This window comes from Bison bison, unplaced genomic scaffold (genome assembly GCF_000754665.1).
Source record: "Bison bison bison isolate TAMUID 2011002044 unplaced genomic scaffold, Bison_UMD1.0 scf7180017864473, whole genome shotgun sequence".
NCBI lineage: Eukaryota > Metazoa > Chordata > Mammalia > Artiodactyla > Bovidae > Bison > Bison bison.
The window spans coordinates 5855230-5878123 of NW_011495034.1; the positions used below are offsets into that span (position 1 = coordinate 5855230).

The following is a 22894-nucleotide window of genomic DNA, read 5'->3' on the forward strand; positions in this document are numbered from 1 at the left end:
CCTTTCAGTTTGAATTTCATTAGAGTCAAAAAAGTTAATGGTCAGACAGAAGTTATCCCACATTCAGTCAAGACAGGAAGGGGACTGCAGAGGGAAAAAGCAAGATAACTAAGAAATCTGGAAAGAAAACAGAAACTTGATGTTCAAGTATGTGAATATCACTTTACAAGCAGGGAAAAAAGTAGTATGATGGATCAGAGCGACAAAAATGTGGGATAACCCTGAAAAAACAAAAAAAATATTTTCTATGCTAATAAGGTGTATAAGCTAAGCAAAGCAGAGTTAAATACACCTAATGAAATTTCTTTTGTAAACTAACAGGAAGTGGCCAAAAAAGGTAGTAGCAATCTTCTATGTTTTTTTCAAAAAATTCATTGCCTTTTAAGGCCATATTGATAGTCTCAAAACAGTCACTTCTTTAGCCAAAAAAGAACATAATTTCTAACATGGAAAGTTACATGCTCCTAAAATTGGCACCATGTATGAGGCTATATAGTCTATAGGGCTGCAAAGAGTCAGACATGACTGAGTGACTAATACTTTTTTTTTTCATGAGGAAATGTAAAATATGTGATACTTGAAGGCTTCAGCTAATGATCCAAAAAGATGACTGCAAGTCTCACACTACTGAGACTGTTTCTTGGATTCTGATTAAGTGACTAAAGTTCCAGCCCCAGAATAGCGATGTACAGTACAAACCCCACACACCAGTTGGCTGTGAAAGGAGTATAGCTTTACCCTCTGTGCTGTGCTTAGTCCCTCAGTCGTGTCTGACTCTTTGTGACCCCCATGGACTGTAGCCTACAAGCTCCTCTGTCCATGGAGATTCTCCAAGCAAGAATACTGGAGTGGGTAGTCATGCCCTCCTTCAGGGGATCTTCCCAGCTCAGGGATCAAGCCCAGGTCTCCCGCATTGCAGGTGGATTCTTTACCATCTGAGCCACCAGCAAAGCCCCTCTATGATTTACAAAGAAGTGTCTTTCTCTTTTAAAGCTTTGCATTGGAAAGGGAGCATTTCACCATGTTGCTGCTGCTGCTGCTAAGTCACTTCAGTCGTGTCTGACTCTGTGCGACCCCATAGACGGCACTCCCCAAATTTGAACTCTGATTTTGTTCATACCAAATTTATAATTATTTCATAACTATTGAAACAATAATTATGGATATTCATATTAAAATGGGATTTGCAACTTATTTTCCAGAGGAAGATGTCATAATTAAAATACAATGATTTGAACAAACAAAATATGCTTACACTGGCTATTAACGGTAGTTTTGATTTACTATGGTACTAGTTGGTGGAATTTCTTTTATAGATTTCATGAAAAATAAAAAATGCAGCTAAAACGTGCACTAGAAAATAACTTAATATTTTAAACAAATATTCCAATGAAGTTATTAGGTAACATGCATTAATTGCTTGCTAGGTTCGAGCTCCTAATACCAATTTTTAGAATTACTATATGTTTCGGAAACTTGGCTATATCTTTTTCAGGTATGTTTTACTTGTTTTAAATTTTCCGCTTCTGATTCCACCCTCCTCGCCTGCCAGATTTAAAGAGGTGACATCTATTTGCTAACACTGTTATTCTACTGTCTCCATCGAAACATTGCAATCAGTTTAACTCTGTCAGATTACTTAAAATGACACAAGTATTTAAAGTGCATTATTGGACCTTAAGGCTATATTTATAATAGGCATTAACACAAAACAATAAAGCTGACCACAGGAAAGATTACTTTCAAGGGTTGAGACAGATCTCGGCCACAAATATGAAAGGTTAAGCACACAATCCAATGGGAAGACTGACATTAAGGCATATGTGTAGCTTGCATAAAAAATTCAAATATAAAATGGCATTTGGTATGAATTTTTATCTTGGTACTTAATGAAGTATACTAATTAATATTACTTAGGCCACTAACTTTTATAATCATGAATTCAATAGAACTTATAAAATTGTAGTGTTAAAAACACCTGCATTGTTTAATAAGGGAGAAACTAGATCAATGTGTTGGCAGATGTCCTGTAATTTGACAAAGGTCCAGGAGGAATGAAACTGCCTTGCAGGTTCCTAAGTGAGTTTTTAACCCACTCCTTTCCTCCTCTTTTCTACTGCAGAGGAGCTGGTTAGAGTCTCAGAGGAGTGGAGAAAATGAGGTTGGGTTGTCTGGGGACTGGAAAACTGTTTGAAGGTATTGTAGGGGAGCCTTGGGCCATCTGTTTGGGTGACAGGATCAAAAGATAAAGACTCACCTGTGGCCTTGGGACTCAAGAGATGATGGGTGACACAAGACAGGGAATTTCCTGACAGGCACTAATGAATCCGATATCACAGAGAGGACAGCACAATTAAAGATATCAGGTTGTAACCTGACCAGTGTTTAATTATCTTTGATTGTTTTCCAGTCTGCTCTACCTTTAGGAAACAATAGCACCTATCAGAAAATCAGGGTGGTGGCAAGAGAATGCTGTTTGTGCCAAAGGTGTGATTCCTCTTTTCTTCTTAACTCCACATACAGAAGTCCTTCAGGAAATGCTGGGAATCATTGTCAAATAAATGTCATGCTGTTCTGTTTATAAGCACCCCAAAAAACCACCAACTTTATGTACACTCAAAGTTATTTTTCTGTGGATAATGTGGTCGTTTGTAATTACCAACATATTGCTTCCTACTTCTCACAATGGCATAATTAAGTTCCTCTGTGGAACATGCATGAACATGGATAGTGTTTTTAAAATGTGACAAACATGATCACTTTAGCCATTTCACTAAATTCCTCAAGTTTTAAAACTAGGCAATCCAAACATCAATGTATCTTTCTCTCATTATATTACAGACATCTCATTGCACTTTATTTTTATTGGAATAAGATGAATTTTCTTTTGTGTTGGCAAGATATTTATTTGGCTAATCAAGCATGAGGACAAATTATCCTGCAAAATATGCTTTTCTTCAAAAATGGTGCACTTTTACACAACTTTTTCTCCAAGAAAAGGGTCTTAAATATATTATTTCTATGATTTTCATTCATCGAAAATGCATTAAAATTTTATTACAAATATAAAAACCAAATTTAAAAACTTATGAAAATGTTCACACAGTGACAAAAATATATGTAAAGGGTCTTCACCAATGTTTTGTAACAGAGAAGTGAAAACAACCTTGATGTCCATTTAATAGGGGACTGATTAAATAAATTAATGTATGCCCCCCAATGGAATATGTAGTTAATTTACAAAAGAATGAGGTAACTCTATTTAAACACTTACGGAAATTTGTCTACCAATACATAGTAAAATGAAAAATAGTCACAGGACAGTAAGCATATTATTATTCTATTTGTACAAAACTAATACATACACAGATACACATACACACATACATATTTACTTATTTGTATATTTTTAGATAGTATCTGGAAAGACCTATACCAAACCATTAACAGTGGTTACCACTAGAAAATAAGGGGTGGGGAAAAGTAGAGGAATTTGTATTTTATAATTCCTTATAGCTGATTTTTTTTAAGGAGCATATATTGCATTTATAATGAAAAATATTAAAATGATAAGCCTTGGATAAAAAGATATTCATCTTATGCACATCTTTTTCTAAAGTCATTTTTTAAATTTCCTCCAAAAGGTAAGGTTGTTTTACCTTCAATGTTGGCACTAACATATAAATAATCTCTTTTATCTTTCTCCTTCCTTTTTAAGATCTTAATGACACTTAGCAAAAAAAGTCACAAATACCTACTGTAAGTCACTAGCAGGGAAAGGCCTGATATATAGCAACTCTGAAAGTGAAAAATGCACACATTAATTTAAAAAAGTCTACGAAATATAAAAATGAAAATCCTGTGCAATGCTGTGCACACCATCACAAGTGTTGATGAAAGAGCCTTCACTGATAACAGACACTGCTCTGTAAGTGGAAAACTGGAACATTTCCAAATAATATAAAAATATCTCCAAAAGATAAGTTATTCAAAGAAAGGAATAAAAAATCCCTGAGTAGGCCAAAGACAACAGACACACAGATACAATAACCTAAGGAAATAGATTATCCAGGACCAGAGAGTATATTATTTAGCTAGTTGGTATATATGTATTCATATGCAGCCATGTATATATCTAAATATATATACATACACATATCATACATAGACACTTCCACTAGATTTAGATTTCATCACATGCACACATCATTAAACTAACACCTAAGTCCAGGAAGGGAAAGACTAATTTACAAAAATTAAGCACTTTTATGACAAAATTATGTGGATTTAGGGCTAGAACTTTCCATTCTCTCAGTTCTCTTGCTAGAGGATGTAGCCTAGGCACTCAATAAATATTTGTTGGATTGATAGATAGTCGGATGAATGGAAAAACAGTGTAGAGGCACGGATGAATTTGTGAAGCTACAGCATGACTTCTTGTATCATGTTATGTTTTGAAATATGCTATTCTAGGACCATAAGTGGACACAGCCTCCTCTAACTGGAAACAGATTAGTCCAGCAGTGAAGTTTTTCTGAGTGTTACTCAGAGAATGGAAGTGCTGGCTTGTTATCTGTGCACATAAACTTCACTATCATGGACTTTTTAGATCAAATAAAAATGATAAATGTTATACTCTGAAGCCCAACAAGACAAACTATCCATGTTAATGCATGTTTTATCACATAATGTATTTCAATTAAGAAAAGGCAGGTGACAAGTAAATGCTACATCAATGCCAATAACTAATGTTAAGGATTTGGAGACAAGTGGCAACTTTAGGCTTCTTAGGGGTCTTTAATGATGAACACTCATAATGAAAACAAAATAAAACACAATTTAGTTACTTGTCCTTGTCTTACTTTTAAAGACTTCTCAGTTTGGTAAAACATCCTAAATTTTTTTTTTTTTCATTTTTTGCTTCCTTCTCTAAAAGCAGTTTATGTTTTAGATAAACCTGTGAACATAAAAAGTTTTGTTTCAAATCACCCCTCCATAAGAAGATACCAACACATTATTATGCATTGAAGCAGTAAACATAAGAAAAATCCTTCAAAAACAGTATTTGTTTTTATGAAAAACTTGGGGACAAACAGAGAGAGAGAGACAGGAGAGGTGAGAGGGTGGGGTTTTAAATAATACCATATACTTAATCTAAAGCATAATTATTATCATCACAAGTTGGTTAAACAATTAGAAGAATGGGGATATGTTCAAAGGCCTCAGCAGTTCTCTCTACAGCAAACTCATTTAAATTAACTATAGACTGAAGCCAGTATGCCAACATGTAAGAAATCTGAAAAGAAGACTGAATGTTTAGGTCTCGAGAATTTCCTAGAAGCAGCCTATCAGTTTTGTCAGTTTATAAAGTTTGATAATCCTTGAGGCGACTCTGCACAAATTTCTGTGTGTGCATCTGAGACACACAGAGAAACAGCAAGAAACAGAAAGGGTCAACATCAAAACAGCCTGTTGTCTACGCTGACTTTAATTCAGTACGTTACCAAATTATGCCCACAAAGGAACGATCGTCTTTAAATACGTCTACAAAAATGTGGAAAAATAGTGTAGAGGCATGGAACTCGACAAGAACAAGGTATTGGACCTAGTTTTAATATAGATACGTATATACACACACATTCACACCCCTACACGATACACTTCAGTAACTAGGATTCTTCTCATTTAGTTTCATTAGTTCCTTTTTGGGCATTGAGATTTGTAACAATGAGAGCATCTGAAGGAGGAAGGAATTATATGCTTGGGCCACAGATGAAAATAGGTGCGTGTGGTGAGCCTCCGTCTTCTGAAAGGTGGCCTTGCTTGTTGGTGCAGGTGGCACTTGAGTTATTCACCCCAAGTCTCAGAAGAAGGCCTGGAGGGCGAGTCAGGGACAAAGACAGTCTAAGCAATGCTCAGGAGACACATGCTCAGACAGTTTTGAGGATAACTGGTTCTAATTAAAGTACTGTCTTCCAAGAACCACGAAGAGTCTATGATATAGATGTTTATAGTCTATGAAAGTGACCGTTTCGTAAAAGCAGCAATCTGTATATGGAAAGGACAGGATACCATGTTGGGAATACACTGGAGCTAGAGGCATTGTGGCCTGCAGAGAACACGGGGAAGAGGAGGCAGAAGGTTCCTCTAGGCGGTTGCAAGGTGCAGCCCTCTGATGCGTGTATCATCCTGTGTGGTTCTTACCCAGCCCAGCGCTGTCAGATGACATCATCTGCATTTACCAGTGCATTCCTGTCCGTGATCGTTTTCTCTGTTTTTTACAAAGGCAATAGATAGGAAATACAAATAAACCTGGGGGTTAAAAAAAAAAGATGAAAGCTAATTAAAAGAACAGGCTTTTAGTACGATAGATTTGTAACATTTCTATTTTCAAATGTTCATTTTGCAAGCTATTTATTAATAATCATTATTTAGTAATACATGAAAAGAGGGAAGATACCTACGCTATGAAACATACTTAGTTTTTCAAGATTCTCTTCTTTATTCTTTTTTTTAAACTCTCTCCTCACCTTTTAACAGTCTGTGACACAAGTTTTGATATGAATTTTTTTTTCATCAAAATATCAAAACTTAAGTTTAAGTCTTCTTTATTAACCCTGGTTATATCTTTCACACTGATATTCATGCTTCAGTTTCAGGCCATATAACATGTTACTCAAGAAGATGGGTGCTGGAGCAAATGTCAGCTTTGATTCCCAATTCTACCATTTGTGAGGTCCTAGCGACTAGCTGCGGAGAAGGCAATGGCACCCCACTCAGTACTCTTGCCTGGAAAATCCCATGGACAGAGGAGCCTTGAGAGCTGCAGTCCATGGGGTCGCTGAGGGTCGGACACGACTGAGCGACTTCACTTTCACTTTTCACTTTCCTGCATTGGAGAAGGAAATGGCAACCCACTCCAGTGTTCTTGCCTGGAGAATCCCAGGGACAGGGGAGCCTGGTGGGCTGCTATGTATGGGGTCTCACAGAGTCAGACACGACTGAAGCGACTTAGCAGCAGCAGCAGCAGTGACTAGCTTTAATTTCCTCAACTGTAAAATGCAGAAATAGCATCTACTTCATAAAGCCTCACTCATTGCAAGAACTTATGTCACTTTATAATTCTATCTATCCTGCACATACAAATTACTTGCTAAACAGAACTTGACATATAAAATCAGTTTATTTAGGAAAAAAAGAGAAATCCCGTCTACTACATGGAACAATTATCCAAGCAGCCTTTAGCTATCATGTTTGCTTTTAAATTCTCTAAAGCAAAGGTTCTCAAAGTGTGGTCCGTGGACCATGAGCATAAGCGTCACCTAACCTTTTAGAACTAGAAATCCATGGGTCCCGTCTCTATAGTGAATCACAAACTAGGGCAAAGACCTGTTAACTTGTGTTTTAACCAGCCTTCATGGTTCTTATAAAGCACTCCAGAGTCTCAGAATCACTGCTTGAAATGTGTATTTTAATATACCTGTATGAATGAAACTATATTTATCACTGATACATTTTCTATTTGTCAGTGCTCAATTTTATGCTGGGCAGGTGTTCCTACCCACATCAAACGTATCTTTTTGACCCAGGGAATCCTTTTCTTAGAACTAACCAAACTGTACCAGAGCCTCTTTCCTTTGATGCTCTAAATCTGGGTTCTTGTCCACTGGAATCTTTTGGTAAAATTCTAGTTACACTAATTTTTGTATTAAAAGAGAGTTAATAATGCTTTATAAGAAATATGAATGAGAGTATTCATGGAGTGAAAAAGTGCCACACAAATACATCCTATATGAAACACACCCCTCCGAATCTGTAAATCATGTGCTGATGGCTTATCTAGAGCAAGCACGGGCCAGGTACCTCCCCTACTTACTAACTGACTCACTATTACATTTATACTCGTGTTCTCTCTATGGCACCCAGAGAATTCTTATCTCAAATACATTAAGTGTTTCTTACCGATGACAACTGCTATGGCCCCTAGTGCTAATCCCAAGACCAGAATTAGAGGTGCAACGAACAATTTTCCAGCTGGAAAACAAAAGGCAAACCATTTAGAGAGTCTTAAACTAAAACCAAAATACAAATTCAGCAACACTTTTAAATATCACAGTGTGTATTTTTAAGGAGTCGTTATAAGTAAGGCAATATTTCTCTGGAAATGTATCAGATGTAGAACAAATGTGTACATTCAGTAACTTCACTCAAGTCCTGGGCACATGGGTCATCCATCTCATAAATTACTTACCTTATACAACCAAGAAAATTCTAAAGCTACTGACTCACTTTATTCCACCAGAACCATTCAACTTTGTGCTTTTTCCTTTAGATCTCTTCCATTTTCATTTTTTTTAATATTCTGAAAGATTAAAAAGGGAGTGACACATACTGAGCCGGCAAAAGAAAATCTAATTAGCTCACAAAATGGAGAGCTCATAGTGCTACAAAGAGTTCTGCCTAAGCCCACATCTGAAAACGTGATTTATTTATTTCCTGGGTCCAAAGGAAACTAACAACATGAACGTCTAATATACTGAATGACAAATGGGATGTTTCAATACTGTTAGAGAAAATCACCAGTAGACACACAATATACTGAAGGTTATTCAAATAAATCATTTTAGCAAACTTAAAAAGGAAGTACTTATAAGAAGGCTAAACACTGGTAAGGATGCCAGTGGCATCAACCAGCATTTTTTCTTCTGAATGAATAACTGAGCAGTGATTACAATAAACTCTAGTTACAGCACAAAATTCACGACTGGAATCCTGCTGGTGTTAAAAGGCACTGGCACAAAAATAGAGGCTAATAGTTAATGTCTTTACATCGTAATCTTTATCATTACATGGTAATCTTATTCTCAAAGCATGTGATGTAGCAACAGCTACAGAACACAAACACAAGAGAAGAGGAAAGAATGGACGGACTTTGCAGTAGAATCACATTGCTATTAAAAAATCAAGCAGCAACACCATTCTATAAATAAGGATGGTAATTTGGAATAACCAACTACATTAGAAAACAGAAACATAATGCTGCCGTTTGCTGGAAATTTGTCAGAATTATATTAACATTTTTTATTCTTAAGAAAGGGTCTCTGGAACCACAGAAAATATAGAGAGAAAATATTTTTTTTTAGGAAATATATTTTTTAATATCTAATTTAGAAAAAATTGACATTCAGTTGACAAAATGTCTAACCATGAGGTTTACTTACTTTTTTCACCAATGATATAATTTATCAAGCAATACTAAATCCCACTGAACAATTATATTTTGTACACTCGTAACGCTATGCTTGAGTTTAGAATGTATTGACTTGCATATTTTAAGCGAATCTGTTTTCTCCTGTACATGTAGCTCAGTGTGCTCATTCATATTTCTTTTTTAAGTAATTATCAATTTCACAAGAGTGATATATTTTCATAAGAGAGATAAAACATGACTGCAAGGTAACAGCACTACTGTTTTCAAATGTCACAGGACTCAGAACCAGATACGTGCTCTTTTTCTCTCTAGGAAGCAATAAACTTATTACAATCATGCAATCCATATTTGACACATGTTTAAGTCTACTTTTAAAACTGTCCTGAGGACAGTTAAGCTCAGATTCTGCTATTCCTAGATCAATAATAATTCTTTTAAAATACTATTCTCAATAGCTGAAACAATATTTTATCATATCCATATATCCTACCTTATTTAAATATTTTAGTACTTATTTTTTGTTCCTTTTTCTGCTATTTTAAATTATACTTGCAAGTACACCATTGTCAGCCTAGATTTATCATATTTTAAAATGTCTATCACGTTACCATCAAATTTATTTGTAAAAGAACTGCACAAAATTTCCAATTCATTCAATAGAGTATGGAAATTCAGCACAGAGTATTAACTTGACAAAATATTTGCTAATCAATAATCCAAAGAAACCTCATTTTATTTTAATTTACATTTCTCTGACTACTAATAATGTGGAATCTTTTAAAACATGTTTATTGGCTATCTTTATTTCTTCAATTCTGGTTCCAGACTTCTTTTTTTAAAAAAATTGATATTTATTTTTGGGGGGCCTCCATTTCTTTTGCATATAAGCTATTTTTGTATATAAGCTACTTGTCAACAAGGAATCAAAGACCTGTATTTTCTTCACCAATGTATGCTTTAATACTTTGAATATTTGTATGGAATAATATGAGAACTAAGCATTTTTCTGTCACTTTTATTCCCAATACCATTCACTGAAAAATCTGCCTACTCCCTGAAAAAGTGAAAGTGTTAATTACTCAGTCATCTCTGACTCTTTGCGAACCCATGGACTGTGGCCCACCAAGCTCCTCTGTCCATGGAATTCTCCAGGCAAGGATACTGGAGTGGGTTGCAATGCCCTTCTCCAGAGGATCTTCCCGACCCAGGGAATGAACCTAGGTCCTCCACATTGTGGGCAGATTCTTTACTGTTTGAGCTACCCAGGAAGCCATTCACTGAAAAATCTACCTACTAGGGAGATACTTCCATGTCAGAGGCCACTAATTATCCTCCAATCGCTGTTCTGCTTTATTCTCTAGAGACAGAACTTCTGATCTGCAGCTGGGCAGATGCTGACATGAAACGAAGACTTTGTTTCTCATCCTCCAGGTGTGAGAAGAGGATAGGCCCTTTTCCTGTCTCTATCCAAGGACATCTGCAGGCTTCCCAAACTGTAGATCAGGGAAAGACAGAGGTCAGGAAGGCTTTGCTGTCATCCATCTATTCTCTCCCATGGCAGGGAGGAAGCAAGCCTTGTCCTGCCTTTTGTAGGGATGAGATGTTTGAAACTGAACTGCTCTTTTATTTAAAAACACTGCTTATAAAATCACTTTATTCCGTTTTGTAAAATGTAATGGGTAACACGGATTATTGTATTCTTCCCTGTTTGTCCATAGGAGAAAAGTCCACATTTTCCTGCCACACTTGTGATGGTCTGAGAGCAGTTTGAGACGGTCTGACCGCTGTCCTGAAGGTGGAAAAATATGTGTAGGAGAGAGAGCTTACAAGGCCAGCTGCTCCCTGCTTTATCAGGTACATCCTGACACACAAGAGCACACACGTACACACACACACACGAAAATGGGCCCCAAAAGGAAACCATTTACAGAAATCTGACTGCAAAATTTAAAAATGAAGACAGTACAAAGAAAATATTTCCCTGCTGACAATGTTTTCATGGCCTGTCGATTCTACAGGCTGTTAAATAACTTGACTGTATTTTATGATGTGGGAAGAGGATTCTGATGGCATCAAGGCAAAAACTGAGAGGACCCAAAGAGAAGGTGTCCAAAATATCACTGGACAAACAGGGTGGGAAATAACTTTATTTAAGAATGACTAAACAGAAAAATGGGGGGAAAAAGCATGCTCTAATCAAAGATTATTAAAAATAAAAATGGAAGGAAACATCCTGCAACAAAATGGCACTGAAGTAGGAAGGAAAAGAATTGGCAATGCAGGAAAAGATACAGGTGTTGGTTTTTAGGTTGTTCTCTGTATATATAGACTTACAAATAGGTTATAGCTCAAAAACTTACTTTGCAATTAGCTTTCTCATGGTAGTATTGTTATAAATAGGGGTTAGATTCCCTAAGTATCTCTCCAAAGCCTACTAAACTAGTAAGTATATATTGGTTATATAATTGTTAACATACACTATTATATGCAAATAAACCAAAAAGCACTAAAAATTATTAAAACCAATCTTGTCTATATTCAATGCTATTGGTTATGGAACACTGCATTTAACTAAATAAAGCTCAGGAAGAGTGTTTTACAGAGATCATATAAGATTTTAGAAAATGATGGTGCTGGTTTCCACATGATTAAATTTAAAATATATGTTCTACTGTTTAGCTGTCAGAAGTATATCATTACCACCAACTGGTCTGAGTAGCCTGCCATGATTCTAGCAAGGTGAGTGGTTTCACAACCCTAATGAAGTGATGGAGGGTTGAAGAGAGATATAAGAGAGTTTCATGAAGTAAGTAGAAAGGGAGACATGTGGATGATGTTTAAAAATATTGCATACGCGAGAAAGACTGCCAGAGGAAGAAAGAATGGAGTTCTAGGTGATGAAGAAGAAAGCATATCTCATTGTAGGTCTATTCCAAAGGAGTAGGGAGCCATTAGAAGAAGAACTATTAGGCCAGAAGAACACTGCACCCAGGAATCTGTGTTTACGTTTGCATATTTGTATATGAGACCATGTGTTGCTGAGGATGAAGAAAGCAGTAAAAAGTCAATCCATAAAAGCATTTCATGCATGCATGCTAAGTTACTTCAGTCATGTCCGACTCTCTCTTTGTGACCCCATGGAATGTAGCCCACCAGATTCCTCTGTCCATGGGATTCTCCAGGCAAGAATACTGGAGTGGGTTGCCACTTCCTTCTCCAGGGGATCTTCCTGATCCAGGGATCAAAACCTTGGATATTTAAACTTGGGTTTGTATGCAATGAAGGCATTTGATGCTCATTTCATTAACTGTAAGCGATTAATATTAACTTCTAATACAAATAGAAAATATATACAACTTATCAACTATATAGGTACAGTGGAACTCTATCACAAGACTCTGAAACACAGGGATTTTAAAAACTGTACTGTTGTGTCTTCCATGAATAAACAGAGGTTATGTGTTAAGACCCATTGCTAGTATCGTCACTACACAAATCAATGTGACAGTGTCCCCTTCTATCAAATCACCTACAATAGGGTTTCAGAAATGACTTAACATTTCTGCGGTAGATTCAATTATTCGTTTTTCGAACAAAATCCACTTGCTCATATAGAAAGTGTCCTGCTAACAAACTTAAGTTTTTTTTATTTTAAACACAAAAGGAGAAAAAAATGTCTTCCTCCTATTTTCAGCTAAAGGCTCTACTAGAATGCATGGCAGGTGCTGAGATTTATCATAGCTGTTGGATCACATTTCTAAGCTCTATCATCGTCACTGCGTACTTCCTGAGGAAGATTCCTATAAATAATGTTGGACACTCACCACAGACTGACCCTCGCACTAATCTCCTTAGGTGAGGTCTCTCTGGGAGGTAGCGGTATTTGCATCCAAATATACTGAGGTTTGAGGTGTGGTCTCCAAAGAAACGGAGCTGGCGGTATCTCTCCCCACATCGATAACAAAAATTAGTGTTACACTGTGAACAGGTCATATGGTCACACCCTTCAGTTCTCTGGATGTGGATCTGTAACAGAGGAAGAGAGATAGAAGAACTAGGTTATTAAATTTTTAATAAAGGATGTATGGAACAAAAGATACAAGTTTCACCAAAATAAAAGCCTTACATAGCATTCCTGAAGCTGTGAGTTTGCTTATAATCACATTCTTTAAGGCCATCTTTATATCAAACCCTTTAGATGTGTAAAGCTCATTAACATTTCAGATGCTGAAGCTGTTGGCTTATTTTGACTAATATAAACAAACACATCCTGAAGAAAATTCACTTATCTTTCTAAACATACATCTCACTCAATGATTAGGAGGCAATTTAAAATGCTGTGAAGGTATATTTTGTTGATGCTATGATAAGCAAAAATGAGGTGGCCTGGGAAATAAGAAGAGACAAAGAGGATTCTTTAAAAGAAAGGATTACATAAAATTTTTTAAGGGACAGAAATTTCTCTTTGTGTAAGGGAATGACAATAGGTGTAAAGTAAAAGTGAAAGTCGCTCAGTTATGTCTGACTCTTTGCAACCCCATGGACTACACAGTCCATGGAATTTTCCACGTCAGAATACTGGAGTGGGTAGACTTTGCCTTCTTCAGGAGATCTTCCCAACTCTCCAACCCAGGGACTGAACCCAGTTGGGCGGATTCTTTACCAGCTGAGCCACCAGGAAAGCCCCAGTAGGTATAAGTGTATTTGCAATACCGTTTTAGTTCCCAGCTCTCATGTTAGTTGCAAACGCCTGAACAGGACTGTGTATACAATGCTACCTGCACAACTGTTGTCGTCGTCAAGTTAACAGGAAAATACAGAAGTTGTTGCTGTCAAGTTACAGGTAAATACTGAGATTACTCCTTATCTCCCAGGCTACAATTTAGATGATACTACTTACTTATATTACTCATGAGAATAAAAATGTGATAATATACATACAGGGACTAACCCATTTTGGAGGCACATACTGAGTCAGATCAGTACAATACTGGTTCCATTTATCCCTCCCCCTTCACTCACCTAAAACTGTGAGGAACCAAATACCTGGGCAGTGTAACTGGCATTCCCTGATTGCCAGGTGATCTCCTTTATCACTTCTTCACATGGATGATTCTTAGACTGATGCTAGACTAGAGAGTACCTTCCTGGACAGGCAAGGACTTGCTATGGTCAAGGGCATATGGGCATCAGTGGTCAAAGGTAACTACCAATCATTACTTGGTCAACAGAAGCCAAACTTGCTTTTCCTGCTATTGGCCACCTCATCTTTTTCAATTGTATTAATTTTTTCCCCCTTTTACCTGACAGTCCTTTGAGAGTGGACCCAGGTTTTGTGGAGCCTGGTTATCTAATTAGAGGGGCTCAGGGGGTGCAGTGTAAAGAGTTCACCTGTCAATGCAGGAGGTGCAGGTTTGATCCCTGGGTCAGGAGGATCTCTAGGAGAAGAAAATGGCAACCCACTCCAGTATTCTTGCCTGGAAAATGCCATGGACAGAAGAGACTGGTGGGCTACAGTCCATGAAGTTGCAAAGAGTTGTAGATGACTGAGCACACACACACTTAAAGGAGAAGCATGCAAATTACAAATTGGATGCCTACAAAGGGTCCCATGCAGGTGAGGATCTCTGCAGCTTAAGCTCTGCAGCTTCCTGGTAACTTCTCCCCTGATGGCCCCGTAGGGCCTGTTTCTATGAATAAGCCTGATGAACAACTGCTGTGACTGCATCCACTTAGCAGAGCAGATGGCATTTAGGAACGATGTAGGGCAAGGCCCTACTTAACCCTTGAATTATTTCTCATCCTTTAAACCACCTGAGCATTAGGAGAAAACATGTTCAGAGACAACTGCTAAGCATCCAAAATAAAGGTTACTTCTTCACATCCTCAACCTTTGGACTGTATATTGTATTTGATCTTGATATGGAGATAATAAATCTTAACAGATTTCCTAGCCACATACCATAGTGTTGTATGTGACCTATAAAGGGAGAAGGGCTAATATTTGCTTAGAGCCTATTATATACCAAACTTTGTACATACATAGCATCTTTACCCTCATGACCAACCATAAGACTGGCATGTTTATTCATAACCAGAGCTCAGAAAAGTACTCTGCTTGAATGAATGGAGAAAGGATTTGATTCATGTCTATTTTGTTATTATGCTAAGATGAAAGTGAAAGTGTTCGTTGCTCAGTTGTGCTCAACTCTTTGTGACCCCATGGACTGTAGCCCGTCAGGCTCCTCTGTCCATGGACTTCTCCAGGCAAGAATACTAGAGTAGGTTGCCATGCGTTCTCCAGGGGATTCTTTGCAACCCAGGGATTGAACCCAGGTCTCTCACATTGCAGGCAGGGTCTTTACCATTTAAGCTACCCAGGGAGGTAAGCACCCTCTTATCATAAACTTAAAGATAAGACCAGAGGGTCAGTCATATTCTTTGCTGACAGTGTCATCATGTGTGCCTCCTGCACGAGGCATGTCTGAGTCTTTCTGCTTGGCTTAGTTGCTCTCCGGACTAATCCACATTCTTCCTTTAAAATAATATTCAAACTTTTTCTGACAGGAAACTTGTTCTAATAAATTAAACTTGTTGCTGACAGTTCATTTGCCTCAAAATTTCATATTCAATTTTCACTGCTCTTTTACATCTGTTTGTAATACTTTTTATTGTGTTCTAAAATCTTTATGTGGTATACTCATTATTCATTTAAATACCGAAGACTGTAATTTCTAGCCTATTTTAAGTCTTTCCTTATTTCAAAAATAACACTCAAAACACAGCAGGCTACTAAAGTACAGTTAGTCCAATAATATGTCTACACAGGATGTGATAAAATTCTAAGCTCTGATAATACTCTATGGGAACCCTGTATGTTGCAGGGTTATATGGTTCTATAGAGTAATTTGAATATTTTACACACATAACAGCAATGACTTAATCATGAAAAATGGTTTCAGAACTTCTGTCAGGTACAGAGTGAATCCTCTAATACTACTGCAAATATATCTTGATTATATATGAATATTTTATAACTTCAGGCTAAAAGAGAAATGCACTGACATAATGCAAGTTAACTTGTAACAAGAGACAGGACTTTTCACATTTGCTAATAAGCAAGTTATAATTTTGAACTTCTAACACCCAGAGGATGATAAATTTAATCTGCTAAATGAGTTTCCTGAATATATCTTTAAAGGTCACTCTTTTCAAAACATCAAAGCTTTTAAAAGTTGGTTTAAATTACATTTATGTAAAGTCCATTTTATTTCTCAGTGAAGCTTTAAAAACATTTTTATTATAGCTTCAAAACATTCATCAATTTATCTCTGCTAAAAAACAAACTAATTGCCCAAGTGTAATTCAGCATCAAAACTTTGTATTTAATTAAGAGATGCAGACAGAGTTAAGACAGATGAGATATTTCTAATCCACTAGATTAAACTGACTGCCCATAAGTCACAAACATCATTTGATTTGTTACCACAGACAGGGTTTCTTCTCTACATCTATATCAAATAAAGATGGCTGATACATAAGGAGCTGAATATTTAAACACTACATGTTGCTTATATATCTGTATATTTACAAGTCATAAGATAAAATATTCAGGATATGCCAGATATTTCTTTAATATGAGTTTGATATTAAGTCCACACAGTAGCAGTAGATCGAAATGACAACATGGACCACCTCTGAGCCTATGACATTCTTTACAGGACATACAAACACCTGGAATAAGACATTAATCAATGTATCTACTCCCCTCTTCAAGCTGTTTACATTTAGTTTAATAAAATGCCCACAAACTATCTTAAATTCCAGTTCTATTGAACTAGAATTCAGCTGTTTATTTTCATACAGATTCTGCTTAATTCTAAGGTGGAAAAATAACAATAAATGTACTGCTAAATATCCAACCTATTTTATAACTAAATCAGTACACATCTGCCTACAAGTATTTATCTCCACTTTCACCAAAAATTGAAGATTTATTTTATCCTTTAAGTGGGAAATGATAACTAAATTAACTGTTATCTATTACTGTTCCCAGTGAGATTTAGTCTATGTATAAAATTATTTTAATATATGCATTTGCCTCCGTGGCTTTGATATTGGGAGGGATGAATTAGAAACAATAATTATGAGAGGTTTTGGAGATCCGATGACTAACTCTTCGTTCCTAACTTATCTCACTATTCTAATTCTCCACAACACAGGGATTTTTTTTTTTTTTTTAATAATGTTATTTTTGGCTGTGCTGGGTCTTCGCTGCTGTGTGGGTTTTCTTTCATTGTGGTGTGTGGGGGCTACTCTCTAGGTGCGGTGTTCCGGCTTCTCATTGCAGCAGCTTCTCTTGTTGGGGAGAAGGGCGTGGGCTCCAGGGCACACAGGCTTCCGTAGTTCCAGCACGTGGGCTCAGTAATTGCAGCTCCCGGGCTCCAGAGCACAGGATCAACAGTTGTGGCACATGGGCTTAGCTGTTATGTGGCATGTGGGATCTTCTCGGATCAGGGATGGAACCCACGTCTCCTGAATTGGCAGGCAGATTCTCTAACATTGAGCCACCAAGGACGCCCCAACACAGGGATTTTTTAAAAGCAAACATATATGCAACGCCTTCAAAGACCTGATTAAAAGCATGTAGCTAGAATTACTTGCCCAATTGTGAAATAAACAATAATAAGGGCAAAAATGAAACAATTCTAGACATGCTAAGACTCCTCTGTGCCTTTTCTGGGGCCATGACTTAAGGAAGCACTTCATTAAGTGAATGTGCAAGTCAAGAAGGACAATGTTACCACATACAAAAAAGGTGTAAGAAATCTCAGCGAATGGGTTCCAAAGCAATCAGTCCAATTTAGAACAGGAAGTCAGCTGGTTTCAAGAATGTCTTCAAAAAATAACAATGGAATATACAACAAGCAATAAAAATTTATGAGGAACTAAATATTAAATAACATGATAAATAAAGTAGATACTTCTATTCCCAATAAGGAAGGAAGAAAAACAGTAAGGACTTTCAGGAAAAGCAAAACAAAACAAAGGGCATGGAAGGTTCAAATATGAGGCATAACACACTAGAGCATAACTGAGTTAACAGAGTGCACAAAGATGCAAGGGGCATGTTTCCTAGAAGTTGGGATTCCATAGACAGGGAACTGTAATCCTTGTTCCGTAATTATATGTTCTTGATATGTAAACACTCAACTGGTTTTCAAATATTAGAATCGTTCTTTAGGGAAAAAAGTAGTAAACATTAGAATAGAGTGTGGAGGTTATTAAATTTGACGATATAAAAACAAAAGTTACAGCTTACAGAAAATGGGAAACAGAAGCAGCAAGAATTGCAGGACGACTAGATCCTCATATATACCTAAAACTGTTAGACACGGGACAGAAGTCTCTATACAGTATTTAAAGGTGAGAGATAATCAAAAGAACTAAAATGTAACTATGAAAAACTGGAATAGAAAGATAGGGAAAGGGTAGCTAAGCAGCAGGAATCCTGTAGTGTCAACTGTGGTTGACTCTATTTGGTAAACTATTCTGTAAAAAATAAATAAGATGTTGATTTCAAAATCATTTGGTGTCTCCTGCCATGTTAGTTTTTTTAAAGCCATACTCTACCTTCAATTGTCCTCTAATGTAATGTACTTTGGCCACCTGATGCGAAGAGCTGATTCACTGGAAAAGACCCTGATGCTGGGAAAGATTGAAGGCAGGAGGAGAAGGGGACAACAGAGGATGAGATGGCTGGATGGCATCACCGACTCAATGGACATGAGTTTTTGTTTTGTTTTTTTTTAAACTTTACATAATTGTATTAGTTTTGCCAAATATCAAAATGAATCCATCACAGGTATACATGTGCTCCCCATCCTGAACCCTCCTCCCTCCTCCCTCCCCATACCATCCCTCTGGGTCGTCCCAGTGCACTAGCCCCAAGCATCCAGTATCGTGCATTGAACCTGGACTGGCATCTCATTTCATACATGATATTTTACATGTTTCAATGCCATTCTCCCAAATCTTCCCACCCTCTCCCTCTCCCACAGAGTCCATAAGAGTGTTCCATACATCAGTGTCTCTTTTGCTGTCTCGAACACAGGGTCATTGTTATCATCTTTCTAAATTCCATATATATGCATTAGTATACTGTATTGGTGTTTTTCCTTCTGGCTTACTTCACTCTGTATAATAGGCTCCAGTTTCATCCACCTCATTAGAACTGATTCAAATGAATTCTTTTTAATGGCTGAGTAATACTCCATTGTGTATATGTACCACTGCTTTCTTATCCATTCATCTGCTGATGGACATCTAGGTTGCTTCCATGTCCTGGCTATTATAAACAGTGCTGCGATGAACACTGGGGTACACGTGTCTCTTTCCCTTCTGGTTTCCTCAGTGTGTATGCCCAGCAGTGGGATTGCTGGATCATAAGGCAGTTCTATTTCCAGTTTTTTAAGGAATCTCCACACTGTTCTCCATAGTGGCTGTACTAGAGCTTGAGAAAGAAGAATGGAACTGGAGGAATCAACCTGCCTGACTTCAGGCTCTACTACAAAGCCACAGTTATCAAGACAGTATGGTACTGGCACAAAGACAGAAATATAGATCAATGGAACAAAATAGAAAGCCCAGAGATAAACCCACACACCTATGGACACCTTATCTTTGACAAAGGAGGCAAGAATATACAATGGATTAAAGACAATCTCTTTAACAAGTGGTGCTGGGAAAACTGGTCAACCACTTGTAAAAGAATGAAACTAGAACACTTTCTAACACCATACACAAAAATAAACTCAAAATGGATTAAAGATCTAAACGTAAGACCAGAAACTATAAAACTCCTAGAGGAGAACATAGGCAAAACACTCTCTGACATACATCACAGCAGGATCCTCTATGACCCACCTCCCAGAATATCGGAAATAAAAGCAAAAATAAACAAATGGGACCTAATTAACCTTAAAAGCTTCTGCACATCAAAGGAAACTATCAGCAAGGTGAAAAGACAGCCTTCACAATGGGAGAAAATAATAGCAAATGAAGCAACTGACAAACAACTAATCTCAAAAATATACAAGCAACTCCTACAGCTTAACTCCAGAAAAATAAATGACCCAATCAAAAAATGGGCCAAAGAACTAACTAGACATTTCTCCAAAGAAGACATACAGATGGCTAACAAACACATGAAAAGATGCTCAACATCACTCATTATCAGAGAAATGCAAATCAAGACCACTATGAGGTACCATTTCACACCAGTCAGAATGGCTGCGATCCAAAAGTCTACAAATAATAAATGCTGGAGAGGGTGTGGAGAAAAGGGAACCCTCTTACACTGGACATGAGTTTGAGTGAACTCCGGGAGTTGGCGATGGACAGGGAGGCCTGGAGTGCTGCAGTCCATGGGGCAGCAAAGAGTTGTACACGACTGAGTGACTGAACTGAACTGAATGTACTGGTTTTCTTTCTTATAGGGAATTTCATATGTAATTCAGTTTTTTTTTTTTTTTTTTTACTTTTAAACTTTACATAATTGTATTAGTTTTGCCAAATATCAATATGAATCCACCACAGGTATACATGTGTTCCCCATCCTGAACCCTCCTCCGTGTAATTCAGTCTTATGATTGATTTATGATGACACATTCTTTGAAGAAGAGTGAGAAGACTGTCCAATTCTTACTCCTCAGAGTAGAGCTGTACTACAAATTAGCCCCTAAGTTTCTTCCTTCTTCTTGACCATACTTCCCTTGATTCCATAACCCGTGTCCTCAGAAATTTCCAGATGTCTGTTTTCCCCTCCTTCTCATTCATCTTTACCCCTTCCCTTCTGTGGCTGTGCACCACTTAGCCTGCTAATAGTTCACAAGTCTCCCGATCCTAATAAATCCTTCCTTTAATTCCACATGACCTTCTGGCCAATGATTACCTTCACTCTTCCATTTTCACTAAGATTCTTAAAAGTATAGTCTATTCTCACTGCTTTTCTTACTCACTTCTTAATTCTTCCTCAGTTGACTGCAATCCCATGTTACTGAAACATCCAGATCAACTCCAGGAAATAGTTATTCATTCATTAATTCAATAAATATTTATTTGCTCACTGATAAAAGCCAACATGGCTTCTGCCCTTAAGGAGCTTGTAGTCTAATGTTGTTGCTGTTGTTCAGTCACCTAGTCATGCCCAGCTTTTGACCCCATGGACTGCAGCATGCCAGGCCTTCCTGTCCCTCACTATTTATCTCCTAAAGTTTGCCCAAGTTCATGTTCATTGCATTGGTGATGCCATGCAGCCATCTCATCCTCTGATGCCCTCTTCTTCTGCCCTCAATGTTTCCCAGCATCAGGGACTTTTTCAATGAGTCAGCTGTTCACATCAGGTGACCAAAATATTGGAGTCTCAGCTTCAGCATCAGTCCTTCCAATGAATATTCAAGGTGGATTTCCTTTAGGATTGACTGGTTTGATCTCCGTGCTGTCCAAGGGACTCTCAGGAGTCTTCTCCAGTATTAGTTCGAAGGCATTGATTCTTTGGCACTCTGCCTTCTTTACGGTCCAACTGATGGACGTGATAAATTGTACAACTAAACAGATACTCATAAGCTATGATAAATGCTATGAAGGAGAAGGAGAAGGCATGAAGAGAGTACTCAACAGAAGGAGCTTGATCTGATCTAAGGGTCAGAAGAGGCTTGTCTAAGAAGTGTCGGTTGATTTGAGAAATGAAGAACAAGTTAAGTTCACCAGTTAAGAAGACTGAGAGGTAGGGAGACCATTCCCAGAACAGTATATTCAGGGCACCGTATCCATGAAATGATACATGAAGTGAGATGACTGGATAATATCACCGCCTCAATGGACATGAATTTGAACAAACTTCGGAAGATAGTGAAGGACAGAGAAGCTTGGCGTGCTGCAATCCATGAAGTCACAAAGAGTTGGACACAATTGAGAGACTGAACAACAACAACATCCATAAAATGAGAAGCGACCTATACTGGCCCTATCACAGTGTTTCTCTTAGTTGTATGTATCTCTCTGCTCAAACTCTCTACTCTCCCAGTTGATAAGATCTGAAAGGGCCCATATCACATACATCTTGTTTGTTATTTTATTAGAGGGAGTTGCACAGATCCTGTCACATAGCGTGTTCTCAATATGCATTATTTATTAAAAGAACAAGTATTATCCATGCCCTCTAATTGCCAAATCCAACGAATACATTTTTAATTCTTATTTTATTGTATTTCTCAGTGTCATTTAATCAGTTGGTCACTACTTCTCTCTGACCTTTGATATACTTTTGCTTCAATGACACCTTTTTTCTCCAGATGCTCCTTTCTCTCTTAGGTTCCTATTCATTCACTTTTCTCTTAATTCCATCCATGAATCACCACTTTGCATACACTCTTTGCGTAGTCTCTTCCATACTCAAACGGTTTCAACTTCCCTCCACTGGATTTCATTTTTAAATTACCACTGTAGACCTCACTCCTGAGCTGCAGAGTCAGATAGCAACTATTTGGGGGTCATATCCAGTACTTTGGCCATCTCATGCGAAGAGTTGACTCACTGGAAAAAGACTCTGATGCTGGGAGGGATTGGGGGCAGGAGGAGAAGGGGACGACAGAGGATGAGATGGCTGGATGGCATCACTGA

The 22894-nt window shown here is 37.5% G+C and overlaps 1 protein-coding gene across 1 annotated transcript in view; it reads right to left on the bottom strand.

Annotated features, from left to right (window-relative positions):
- Positions 1-834: 834 nt before the first annotated feature.
- The window catches only part of RNF217 (ring finger protein 217), a gene marked incomplete at its 5' end in the record, with an annotated part of 127134 nt that continues 105074 nt past the window's right edge, over positions 835-22894 (bottom strand). The window contains 3 exons of the mRNA XM_010861953.1: positions 835-6312; positions 7963-8034; positions 13036-13237. Of these exons, the coding sequence (XP_010860255.1) occupies positions 6239-6312; positions 7963-8034; positions 13036-13237 (348 nt within the window). The remainder of the gene's footprint in view (positions 6313-7962; positions 8035-13035; positions 13238-22894) is intronic.